At 47.8% G+C, this 13,328-nt stretch overlaps 1 protein-coding gene across 3 annotated transcripts in view; it reads left to right on the top strand.

Annotated features, from left to right (window-relative positions):
- Arhgef18 (Rho/Rac guanine nucleotide exchange factor 18) overlaps positions 1 to 13,328 on the top strand; it is a 103,927-nt gene that overhangs the window by 29,917 nt on the left and 60,682 nt on the right. The window contains exons 5-10 of one of the 3 annotated variants that reach the window (XM_029480390.1): positions 2,009 to 2,120; positions 3,514 to 3,571; positions 4,070 to 4,114; positions 4,786 to 4,863; positions 5,154 to 5,256; positions 5,430 to 5,571. In XM_029480390.1, coding sequence (XP_029336250.1) covers positions 2,009 to 2,120; positions 3,514 to 3,571; positions 4,070 to 4,114; positions 4,786 to 4,863; positions 5,154 to 5,256; positions 5,430 to 5,571 — 538 coding nt within the window. Of the gene's footprint in view, positions 1 to 2,008; positions 2,121 to 3,513; positions 3,572 to 4,069; positions 4,115 to 4,785; positions 4,864 to 5,153; positions 5,257 to 5,429; positions 5,572 to 10,065; positions 10,169 to 13,328 lie in introns of those variants that run through there. The other 2 variants (XM_021169406.2, XM_029480389.1) reach the window with 2 other exon arrangements.

Consider the following 13,328-nt stretch of genomic DNA (forward strand, 5'->3'; position numbering starts at 1 on the left):
GAGAGGAGAGGAGAGGAGACGAGACGAGACGAGAGGAGACGAGAGGAGACGAGAGGAGACAAGAGGAGACGAGAGGAGACGAGAGGAGACGAGAGGAGAGGAGACGAGAGGAGAAGAGACGAGAGGAGAGGAGACGAGAGGAGAGGAGAGGAGACGAGAGGAGACGAGAGGAGAGGAGACGAGAGGAGAACATTGCCATGTAGGCTATCCAGCAAGCCCTAGGAACCTACCCATCTCTACCACCCCACTCCCCAGCACTGAGATTATAAACATGTACCACACGCCCAGATTATTTTACCTGTGTCCTCATAGCACTTTACGGATTGAGCCATCTCCACAGTCCTCTGTCACTTCTGATAAATCTGCCTGGGGTTAGAGAGATGGCTCAGTCAGTAAAGCCCCTCTACATAAATTTGGATCCCTGGCTCCAAGTAAAGGCTTGGCATGGCAATACAAGCTTGTAATCCTACCAAGGGGCAGTGAGAGTGGATACTAAGCAATCCTTGGAGCTCCCTGGCCGGCTGGCCTGACCCATGTGAAGAGCTCCGGACTCAGTGACACTCAATGAGAGATTCCATCTCAAAAACTAGAGTGAAGGACTAGTAAGAAGACTCAGTGGGTAAAGGCACTTGCCACCGAACCAGAAAGCCTAAGTTCAACCACTTAGCCCAATGGCAGAAGAAGAGAACGAAGTCATTGACCTTCACATGTAACCACACACATAAAACACACACACACACACACACATTAACTAATTCAATTAAATACAAGGTGGAGAGTGAGGTAAACATTCAGTGTTGACCTCTGGCCTCTGCACACATGTGCACATAGCCACACAAACACATAAATGCACTGTGCATACACATACACATTCCTTAAAGGTTAGATGGGCATGGTGATACAGAGGGGTAGAGTATAACTCTCATCCCAACACTCAGGAGCCAGAGACAGGAAGATCGCTATGAATTTGAGATCAGCCTGGTCTACACAGTGAGTTGCAGGCAGCCAAGGCTACAGAGTGAGACCCTGTCACAGAAAAAGAATACAGTTGAGGAACTCCAGCCTGAACAACATTAGTGCAACCCTAGTCTCCTCCCTAAGGCCTCATGTCTACATTCAGATGGTCAGATTTCCACTCTTTTAATACCCCACCATGGGGATTTAACTCCTACCTGAGTTTCAGATAGGACAGACCATAGACACATCTGGCACCAGTGTCTAAGATGGGCCATGTTCCCATCAAAGGAGAATCATGAGACTGGAGAGAGAGCACCATCAGAAAAGTATCTGCTTTACAAGAATGAGGCTGTGAGTTAGATCTCAAGAGCCCATGTCTAAAAAGCCAGGTGTGGTGGGACACGCTTGCAATCCCAGCTCTGGGGAGGCAGAGACATGGAGGATCCCTGGAACTCACTGGCTGATCATACTAGACTATTTTATAAGCCTAGGTCAGTGAGGAGTCATCACTAAAACAAAACTAATAGGTTGTGCTTTGAGGAACGATTCCCACAGTTGTCTTCTGGTCTCTACATGCAAGCACACACAGGTGTGTACATACACACACCACACCAGAGACAGAGGTGGAGACAGAAGAATCCTAGCCATAAATGTTACCAGTGGGCTTAGGGGAAAAGGAGCCTGTCCTGAAGCCCCAACCAGGCAGAGATGAGCCCTACCTAAGGTAGAGCTTACAGTGAGAGGAAAACAGGTTGGGGTCTCAACCAGGGAGAGTGTGTTTCAGACTTGTGAGGGCAGCTGATACCTGGGGTATGCATGCTTTGGGACTATAACCTGTGATCCCTGAACATGACTCAATGGATTTGAGTCCCACAGCCTCAAGTGTAACTAGGAGTTCTGGGAAAGGGTCACAGTCTGTGACTGAGTAGAGGAAGCCCCTGATGTATCTGGAGTCTGGAACTGGTGGAGGAGGTGTGACACTGGTTGTCTGTACCTGGGGTACACAAGGGCAGTCTGTAGCCCAGGCTTCAAATCCTGTTTCCCCCAACAGGAATGTAGCAGCCCTGAGAAAAGACTAAGATCCAAGTCAGTGCCTGTGTCCTGTGAAATCAGCTGTCTGGAACTGGCTTCAGACTCAGATGTGTGCACGTCACCTGTACAAGGTAGCCCAGCCTGGGAAAGTCTTTCTGGCATACCAAGAGGCTGAGGCAGGGGAAATCTCCATGGGTGGAGCCCCAGCAGGACCACAGGGAAGACAGGAGCTGATGGCAGAAGCACAGGGTGGGTCACTTAGGCAGGAGGTTGGCAATACTTAGGTCCAGAAAGAGGTACCACCTCCAATGTCTGCCATCTACTCCTTTCTAGAATGCCTCTAGCTCTTCTCCTCCTTCCCCCTTCTTTCTTCCCTGTACCTCATTTTCTTCCTCCCCTCTCCCTCCTTCCTTTCTTCCCTCCCTCCCCCTTGCCTTTCTCCTTCACTCCTTTAAAATTGTTTATAATTGTAATTAATGTGTGTGGCGGTAATTTTAGCTACACTGCTTTGTGCTCCCTATCGGTTGCACATAAGCACCTGCCCAAGACCTATCTGAATTTGAAAATGAAAGAAAGACACACACACACACACACACACACACACACACACACACACACACTCCTTCTGGTACTCTTGGTTTAACACCCTCTAATTCTATATTTTATCTTTGTTGCCCTGGCTCCTGCTGGGCAGCCCTTCTGGGAGCCGCATTCCTTCTCGCCTATTTTGGATGATTTTCCTTCTGCAACTCTAAATCTGGTCCATCTCCCTGATTCCTCTCTCCCAGACCCTAGCCAGCGCAAATCTAAAGGTCCTGCCTCAGTCTACCTGCCTAGCTATTGGCCAGCTCTTTAATGATGGATCAAAAACCAGTTGAGGACACAGACCTTCAGTGTTTGGACACTCAGATTCCCGATTTTGTGGACCAGATTAATTCAAAGCATTAGAACCAAACCCCAACAGATGTGTGTGATGGCATGTTGGGAGGGGCATGCACATATCATAACACACATTGGAGGTCAGAGGACAGGAGCCAGTTCTCTCCTTTCATCGTGTGGATCCAGGGAATTGAACTTGCAACAGCATCCTTGGGAGCAAGCACCTCTACTTACCGAGCCATCTTCAACCTCCCTCCCACTCCCCTTTTCCTCTTTCTCCTTCCCTCCCCTGTTCTGGCTCTCTCTTTATTTCCCTCTTGGTCTCTGAATCTCTACCAAAGGCCACACTTCTGTATTATCACTCAAGCAGTCATCATACAAATCCAACCTGCTATTTTGAATGGGTCTGAGCCTCCTTGGCTTCCCTCAGTTAGAAGGCTCAGTGAGCATAGCTCCTGAGTGTTCCTGGGACAGCCTCCATGTTTGCCCAGGCACACTACGATGATGATGCAGTCCCTGGTCCAAGGCTTCCTGACTCTCTGCCCTCAGAGATTGCTAGTGTTATACTCGTAGGCTGGAGGTAGGCAGGTGTAGAGCTGGATCCTTCCTCATTCCTGTGTCCCCTATGCTGGGGAATGCTTCTAGGCCTTGAACCCCCGGTGCTGGAGTGTTTGGAAAAGGACCATGTGGAGCCAGACCATGTGTGAGTGTCTGTCCCAGAACAGACAGGAGTGCCCCAGGGATCCTGCTAGGGGGAGGTGGGAAGAAGCTGGGACAACCACTGGGGCCAGGGGATGCAACAGTGCTGTTTGTAAGCAACCATGGCTGGGGCTGGGGCTCATCTGATAGATACCCTATGACCACATAAGCCAGGCATGTAATAATATCTACCTGTCACCCCACCACTCAGTGGGTAGAGGCAGGAAGATTGGGAAGAGTGAGTTTAAGATCATCCTCAGCTAATTGTGAGTAGGAAGTTAGCCAGAAATGCATGAGAACTTGTTTCAAAAAAAAGGGGAGGTTGTTTTTTATGTAGCTTAATCTAACTTAGACTCACATAATGGGGCCTCTCTCTCAAACAACCTTTGCCTAAAGGAAAGACACCCCAGAATCTTCAGGGCACCCAGTTAAGAGTGTGCATGGGTGCTTGGGTCTGGCCAAGTAATCGTGGTTCATGTGTGCGTATCCCATCTCTTCCTAGGTTGATAGTACAACAGGTGCTTCAGGAGCTGAGGCAGTATCATGGGTAAGTGAGAAGGGAGCAAGCATGAAGGAGAGGACAAACATGGGACAGGTAAGGGAGAAATGTGGTGTGTATACAAGGGACAGGTGTCAGCATCTGCAGGGGAGCACACAGTTACAGGATCTGGTAGGAGGAAGAAGGGGGTTTATGGCTGTGATGATACATGCACGTCACCTCAGCGTTAGGAGACTGACAAAGCAAGAAGACTGTGGGTTTAAGACTAACTTGGGCTGTGTAGTGAAACTCTGCCAAAGAGGGGAGGGGAGGTAGGAAGAAAGGAAGGAGGCAGGAGTTAAGAATACAATGAAGGTGGTAGAGGGAGGGGAAGAAGAAGAAAAGGGGAAAAATGAGGAAGGAAATGGTGCTGAGGGGGAGGGTGGAGAGATGAAGCAAGGAAATCCTATGGAGAATGAGACAAAGAGAAGGTCTCTGTTTCCTGAGACCTGTTAGTGAACTTTCCAAGTGCTCAAGTGGTTTGTCCAAGGCTCAGTACTGCTGCCCTCTGCTGGAAAGCTGCTGTAGTGCCCCTGGATGCAAGTCCACAGTCAGTGGTGGGCCCTCAGACAGGAGCCCCTGCGATACACCTGTACTCTAAAGCTCCGGGGATGCAGAAGTGAAGGATACCGGTTGAGTTGCCTGCATACCTACATGTCCGTCCCACTCTGCCCCTACAGAGCCCGTCAGCGAGCTCGCATATCCATCAGCCCTGGAGGAGCCCACTCCAACCTCACCTGGTTTGAGTTCCTGTCTGAGTAAGCACACACTGCCAGAGGTGGCTATAGTAGAGCCTTTATGCCAAGTCTCCTAAGAACTGACTTCACCTAGAGAGCAAAGGCTGAGACATGATAATCACAGGTTCAAGGGCTGCCTGGGCTGCAGAGCAAGGGGATGGAAAGTGAAAGGAGAGGAAAAAGAAAACCCCAGGGAAGAAGAGATGGGGAGCTGGGAACCAAAGATGGGATCACATTAGGGGGAAACATGTTCCTGGGGCACCTTCCAGAGTTGCCTCAGAAGGTACCTGAAGCCTCTCCTCACTGTCCAGGAACGAGGATGGTGCGTGCAAGATTGAGAAGCCCGGCAAGAGCACCAGAGTGAAGCGCAGCCTGAGCTCCCTCCGCAGCAGGGTCACGAGGCAGAAGGAGAAGGTGATGGGGCTGAGCTGGAACTTGGGGACTCGATCTTCCTTTCCCTGCTCCGTAATGTACCCTTGATTCGGGAACCCTGGGATCCAAGCCAGGAATAGATAAACAGAGGTGGAGGGCGTAAAAAGACCGGCCTCAGCAGGAGATATCCTAAGACCCATCATTTTCTCATGCAGGGGAAGAGTCCAGCACATCTAAAAGATAAGACTCAGGATCTTCCAGGGAAGCGGGAGTGTGTCAATGGGCACCAGTTGATGCGAGGAACCTTCTCGGGCCACTCCAGCTGTCCTCTGTGTGGCGAACCTTTGCTGAACTCAGGTGAGTCCCAGCCCCATCTATCCATCCAATGGAGTGTCAGCCTTTTTTCTTCATAATGTCCCTCCATTCTCTGGTACCTCCTGGCTCCATTTCACCCTCTCCAATGTGAGCAAGTGTAAATAGCAACCTGGAAAGGGCCAGAGGGACCCGTTGGTCACTGAAGATGGTGACTAAGCTCTCTGTCTCAGCTTTGGCCTTTGTAAAAATCCAGTAGGATCTGGACTCAGGCAGGGTATTTATCAGATGTGGTGACAAAATAGCATGTGTTTCCTGGTTTAAAATCTCAGAAATGTGTTTTGTTGTAGCACGGGGACCTGGCTGGCCAAGGTCATGTTATCTACAGGTGTCGGGTTTCTCCACACCCTTCTCGCACATTCTGGTAGCTCTCCAACCTCGTGACAGCATCATCCTACAATGTTCTTGTGTGCACATTGGAGTTCCAAACTCTCTTGTCTCTTTTTCCTTCCACTGTATGTGTGCTTGTTCACATGTGCACTTAAAGGTGCTCGTGTATGAACACCAAAGAACAAGCTTGGCAGTCTTTCCTCGTATGCCTTTCCATCATGGTTTACGTGTGATTTGTGTGCAGGTGAATCTATGTACATACATGCACACGTGTTCTTGTGCATGTGGAGGCTGGGGGTTAATTCTGGGTATCTGCCTCTATCACTCTCCACATCATTTTTTAAGACAATGTCTTCAGAGAATCTGAGGTTTGCTGACTCAGCAAATCCTCCTACCTCCGACTTGTGCACTGTGTGCCCTCATGCTTGATTTATTGTTTATTATTTTTATGTGGGTTCTGGGGGGTTGAACTTGGATCCTCATGCTTTTGGGGAAAGTACTTTTTCTGATGTGTCACCATGCCAGTCTTCAATCTCCTTCCCTTTAAGGACCCATCATCAATTTGGAGTAGAGGCTCAATCTAGACCATTATGAAGCTCATTGTGAGTTAAGATGAAGTAAATGTGCAAGGACAAATTTCCAAACAAGATCTTAATCTTTATTTCAGTTGCATCTTATTTATTTTTATTTCCTGTGTGTGTGTGTGTGTATGTGTGTGTGTGTGTGTGTGGACATGGAGGTCAGTTCTCTTCTCTCACTGTGTGGGTTCTGGGATAGAATTCAGGTTATTAGTACTTTACTGGCCCATGGGCTTATTTTGCAGTAAGAGAAGGGATGGGGCTATAATATATTAGTTGAGAGGAGACAGTTCAACTCATAGCAGAGAGTTTCCTTCCTCCTGGAGCTGTCCACAACTGCTAGGCTGGGCTGGGCTGGGTTGAGCTGGGCTGGCATAAGTCTGTGCTTGGCAAACAGACCTAGGTTACTGGAATCCCTGGAGAGAGAGAGAACTCTGATAGTCCCTGGGATTTAGAACTTTCCCTTTTGAGATCAAGCCCAATTTTGAGGAGAATTAAAGAGAAGGTGGTATGTATGGTAGTTGCTCCTTAAAAGACATGTATGTTGTGTCTTTTAAGATGTAGTTCGGGCTGGAGAGATGGCTCAGTGGGTAAGAGCACCCGACTGCTCTTCTGAAGGTCCAGAGTTCAAATCCCAGCAACCACATGGTGGCTCACAACCATCCGCAACGAGATCTGGCGCCCTCTTCTGGAGTGTCTGAAGACAGCTACAGTGTACTTACATATAATAAATAAATCTTTAAAAAAAAAAAAAAAAAGATGTAGTTCAGCTGGCAGAGCATTTGTCTAGCATGAAGAAAGCTCTGGGCTTCACCTTCAGCACAGGTGGTGCATGCCTGTGTTCCCAGATTTCAGGATGTGGAGGCAGGAGGATCAGAAGCTCAATACCATGGTAGGTTAGATTCAAGCTTGGATACATGAGATCCTATCGTGTCTGTGTGTGTGTGTGTGTGTGTGTGTGTGTGTGTGTGTGTGTCTGTGTGTGTCTGTGTGCATCTCTGTGTGTGTCTCTGTGTGTGTCTGTGTGTGTATGAATGCGCACATGTGCCCATGCATGTAAACATTAGTAGCAAAAAGTCAAACTACAGAGTATTTACAAGCAAGACTCAGGCAAGTTCAAGATTCAACTGCAGGACATCAGTACTATTGGCCTTTGAGGCTAATCATCCCCCTAGAATGACCTTGACCCACTAGGCACTAATAGCACCTGCCTAGTCTAAAGTCGTAACAAAATGTCTCCAAACATTGTCAAATGTCTCTTGTTGGTGTGGGATGGCCCAAGGTGAGACCTGGTTATCTAAGACTACCAGCAGGCCCTAGGGTGTGTAAGAACAACAGACCTAGTGCCTCCCAGACACCTGAATGACCGGCTTTTCTTCATCACCCTGCCCCCACCCCTCTTTTGTCATAGTGTCATTTTACTCATTTAGGGACTATAGGACATTCTGCCTGTGGCTACTGCTGTTTATTGTAATGGTGACTGGACACAAGAGACATGACACATTAGGCCAGTATTCCACAGCTGAGCCACACCCCAGTCCCTCATTGGGGGATTCTAGGCGGGTGCTCTACCACTGAGACACACCTCCAGCCTGATTTTTACTTTTGAGATAGAATGTCTTCTTTTGAGACAGGGTTTTTCTGTGTAGCCCTGGCTATCCTAGAACTTGCTCATCGACCAGGCCGGTCTCAAACTCAGAAATCTGCCTGCCTCTGCCTCCCAAGTGCTGGGATTAAAGGTGTGCGCCACCACTGCCTGGTGGCTGTCTTCACTTTTGAGTAGGTGTGATGTCATGATTTCTTTCTCCTTTTTCTTCTCTCCTCTCCTCTTCTCCTCCTCTTTTCCCTCTACCCCTTGACCTCCCATCTTTCTTTCTCTTCCTCTTTCTTTCTTTCTTTCTTTCTTTTTTTTTCTTTCTTTCTTTTTTCTTTTTTTCATTCTTTCTTTCATAAAACAGTCTCATATAGCCCAGGCTGCCCCCAAATTTCAAACTTGCCATGTAGTCAAAGATGAGTGGGACTTCCAGTCCTTCAGGAATTATAGCCATGTATCATTACAGCCAGTTTATGTGGTGCTGGGGCTGGAGCCCAGAGCATCATGCATGCTAGATGAGCACGCCCCAAACTGAACTGTATCTTTAGCCTTTCTTATTGTATGTATTGCCTGCTTGTAGCATTCAGGTAACCATGGTAGGGCTGAGTGGATTGTAGCACGGTCTGCTAAGCTGGAGCTCTTTTCTGGAGGGCTCCTTAGAGGTACACACTAGCAGAAAGCACCTTTACTCACTGAGCCATCTTGCTGCCTCAAGGATTTTAGTTTTGTTTGTTTGTTGTTTGTTTTTGGAGACAGAGTCTCAGGTAACCCAGGCTGCCCTCAAATTGACCATGTAGCCAGGGATGCTTTAAGCTTCTGCTTCTCCAGCTCCTGCCTACCTAGAAATGGGATTATTGATGTCCATCACCACAAATGGTTTTTCATATGGTGTTAAGGGTAGAAACCCAAGGCTTCTCAAACAACAGACAAACACTCTTAAACATCTCAGCCCTCCAAAAAATTTAAATATTTCTCTTTCTTAGTTTTTTGTTATTCTTTGAGGAAGGGATTGTTTTGGTTTATATTGCTTTTTAAAAAGTAAAGCTTTGATATATCACAAAGGCTGTTTCCAAACTCCTGGGCTTATGTGATTCTTCTGCTTTGGCCATTTAAATAGCTAGGACTACATGTGTGTGCCCCTTTGCCAAGCTAAAAGTTATCTTGGGCAAGAGAATGCTAAGTGGTCAAAAGCACTTGCTGCTCTTGTAGAGAATCCATGATAGGTTCCTAGCACCCACATAGTGAGTGGTTCATAATCACCCTCAACTCCAGTTTCAAGGAATCGAATACCTTCTCAGGGCCTCCTCGAGCATATGTATGTGTGTAGGTCAAAGAACAACTTTGTGGTAATCATTCTCTCCTTACAAGATGTGGGTTCCTGTTATCAGCTGAGGTCATCAGGCTGGTGGCAAGCACTTTAGCCCACTGAGAGGTTTCACTGCTATCTCACCTCCAATAGGGTCTTTGATATGTTTCTCAGTGTTCAGCAGCTTGTTTGCAGATATCGGATGCTTCCTAAGTGGGAGTGTCTGGTATGTGCGTGTGTGTTAGAATAGAGACAGTTTATTAAAGAACAAAAAGATACCCCTAAAGCAAGGGACAAGACTGAGGCTCAAAAGCTAGCAGTAGGTGGTCTGAGAAATCCGTTGTGCTTCTCATACCCTGTCTACCAGCTTTGAGGATTTTTGTTGTGACAGTTTTGCTTTCTGTTCTTTTCCCATTTTTTCCTATGTGTTTGTGCATGTGGTGTGTGCTTGTGTGTATACGTGCCAGTATGTGTCCGGGCACACGTGTGTATGAATGTGTATACCTATGTGCATATGCATGTAGAGGGCTGAAATTGATATAACGACAGGCTCCGCCAAGTGCAAAGTTCCAAAGTCCCAGGTGCCTGGAAGAACTACCTATTGCCGAGGCTCTGCCCCCTTCCGGGCCCCGCCCCCTCTGGGGACGGCCTACTCATGCGCAGCTTGGTCTCGCACTGCATACCGCTTCCGGCTCCTAGGAGGCCGGGCGGAGGCTGCGAGAGCGACCCGGGAGCCAGCAGGGCGGAGAGCGGCCTGTGAGGGACCCCGCGGAGGTGAGGGGGCCGCGGCGATTTTCGTGGCGCAGGGGCCGGGGTCGCGGGCTCTTTGGAAACTACCTGGTACACAACATTCCCCCCCCCCATGGTGCCTCAGGGCTGAGCACGCCTCCGATACAGGTGATCTCTTCCATACAAGTGGGGCTCCAAGTGGAGAATGTGGGGGTGCAGTGATGCAGACCATACCCAGTCACCCTATCCCTGCGCCGTGGACGCTGTAGCCACTTTTCTTGGAAAGGAGAGAGAAAAGCCACTCAACTGCATGCAGATTTTTGTCCCTGGCTTGGGGACACCAGGGCCAGGGGCAAGGGTAGAGTGTCCCTCATAGCAATCTCTTGCACCACTTTAGGCCCTCTGGAAATCTTGACACCGTTGCCTACGAGCGTTTGGGTGCAACACCGTGCAAACTAGGTTGTGTTTTCGTTTTTTTTGCTTTCTGGATTCCTTCTAGGCGAAGAATTAAACCCGTGCGGTACAACTTTGATTGCTCCCAGGCAAATTGAGCGTTTTGTTGTTGTTGTCCTTATCTTCTTTTAAAGAATTACCGCCTGTAGCTCGGTGAAAGAAACGGCTGGCCAAGCGGAGGAAAGTTTCTTGAAGTTTTTCACTCTCCGTATTTGCTCGGGGCATTGGGACCTGGAGCAGACTTTCAAGGCCCTTTCCATTTCTTGCTGGGAGCGTGACGAGTATGGGCGATTTGAAGATTGAAGGGCTTGGGTTTTGGTTTTTTGTTTGGGGATTTTGTTGTTTTGTTTTGTTTTGCAGGTGTATGGATGAATGGTTAGCCTTTGAACTGTGAGGAGAGAAATCTTGAGTGTCACATCAGACCTGAGCTTCTGGTCCCAGTTCTATCATATGAGCCATGTAACATCACCAGGCCTCAGTCTCTTCCTTGTCAAAATGAGAATAAGAACTTGCTGTGGGTTCAGTGAGGTAACACGTGAAAGGGATGTAGTGGAATGTCTGGCATATGGTCGGTGCTCAGTGTTACCTAACCTGTGGATATGGACCTGCTTCCAGACCCAGAGGATTGCTGTGTGTGAGTGCTGTGTGTGTGTGAGAGAGTGGGTGCCTGAAGCCAGAGGACAGCTTTGTGAAATAGATTATTTTTCTCCCTGAACATGAGTTCTGGGATTCGAACTTAGCTCACCAGGCTTGTGCTGCAGGTGTTTTTGTCCACTGAGCCATCTCTGACCCCAAAGCCTAGACTGTAGGTGGTGTGAGTCTAGGACAGACAGTTGGATGTCTTCCTTGTTGGGTCAGGATTTAGACTTGTCCCTGTTTGTCACTCCTGTTGGTCCCCAAGCTCATCTGGAGGGGAGGGACAGTGGCTTCTTTAAAAAAATAATAATCATCTTTGTAATATATTGTGTTTTATACCAGTTGTTTTCATTTATTTTCATTATGTTGAACCCAGTTCCTTGCACATACTAGGAAAACTCTCCACCAAGCCACTCCCCTACCCCTTATTTCAATTATTTATTATTATTTTCTGGAGGTCAGATGGCAACATTGTGATTCTGTCTTTCCACCTTTGGCAAGTCTTAACCCCGTCCCAGGCTGGCCTTAAACCCCCCTCCCCCCTCCATTTCTCAAGGGCTGAGCCCCTTTTTCAATGTCACGGGTTAGGGAGATCCAGAGGCTCTGTGATTTCTCTTATAAGTTCCTTGGTGAATGTCCGGACTTTCTCTGTTGGAGTGGCCCACGGCAACTTTGTTGCATAGCTGGGTGTAATTTGCATTCTTGTCACACAGGAGCAATTTGGCCACTTGCACTGCTTACCACCCCAGGCACCCTGGCTGTGGTAAGCAGCTGAGTCTCCCTGTGTTTATCTACTGCGAGTTTAACATAGTTCTGATCTTGTACGAGGTCTCCTTCATTTCTCCCTTCCTGGGTCATGTTTCCATTTCTTTCAACTCCATACGTGACTTTTCAGCAATTTTCACCTCCAGCTGTTTTAAATTCTTTAAAGCCCCAAATCCTGTAGAAGACCCACCTCTCTTGTTTCTTTCTGTCTTGTTAAAGCAAACACTTTCCCTGCTGAAAGGGAAGGGGAGATGGCTACCTTGTGAAAAACGCCAGGTGCAAGACAGTTCAGGGGGTAGCTCTGGAGGGACTGGAGGAATTTATTTTTAAAGGAGGAATGCAGCTAGCTGAGGGAGGAAAACTTTAAAACACAGTCCTCCATGAGAGCACGGTGCTGGTCAGTTCCTGCTGCCATCTGTCTCTCCCGGGATCTGTTCCTTTCTCATTCAAATCAATTTGAGAGTAAACTGAATTCAGCTGCTTTCTCTGCTTTTGTGAGTAAATAGAGCCATCCCTTCAATTAAGTTTAAAAGGTAGTTAGGCTCTGCTAGAATGTGGCTCCTTTGGTGGCTTTCCTGAGTGCACAAAGCCCCAGCTCTGTGTAAGCCAGGGTGTGGTGGTGGCACAAGTGGTGGAGGCTTAGACGAACAGGAGTTCCCAGTGCTTCCTTCCTTGGTGCTATCGAGTTTGAGGCAATCCTGGGCTACATGAGACCAGTCTGAAAAACAAACAAACAAACGAACAAAACCCCAATGTACTGATAGCAGATACACTGACTTGCATCATATCTTGAAAAAAATAAGTGTTCTAGTTACACATTTAAGAAATACTGTAATGGTTGCATTTTCAATATGTCAGCTTGGTTAGGCTCAAACATCTACTCTTTTAATGTGACAGTTTCATTGGGATACAAGTCATATGCCATAAAATTACCTGCAAACTATACTGCTCAGTAATTTTTATATCAGTGGGCAGATGTAGAGCAAAACCATTGAGCCTTGTTGGGTATCTGCAGCAAGGGTGTGTGTTGCTTACAGCGGTGGGTATGGTAATTACTGGATCACTGTGACCTTCATTCTGCAATCCATGGAAGTGTTAACTGAATTTTGGGGAAGACAGGGACTTGTGAGCATGGCTCTGTTCTGCAGTGGTTGCCTGGCAAGTATAGGCTGTGTGTTCTATCCTTCTAGCCAGAGGAGAAAGGAGAGGGGCAGATGGGAGGATGGAAGGTGGAGATCCTTCTATACTTCTGGTAGACATTTAGAATGGTGCAGTTAGCTTTGGAAAAACTGATTATGACAGTCCTGAGGTTAAGCCTAGGATTAAGTGTCTAACCCAGAGAAAGGAATAC

The sequence above is a fragment of the Mus caroli genome, chromosome 8, assembly GCF_900094665.2.
Source record: "Mus caroli chromosome 8, CAROLI_EIJ_v1.1, whole genome shotgun sequence".
Lineage (NCBI taxonomy): Eukaryota > Metazoa > Chordata > Mammalia > Rodentia > Muridae > Mus > Mus caroli.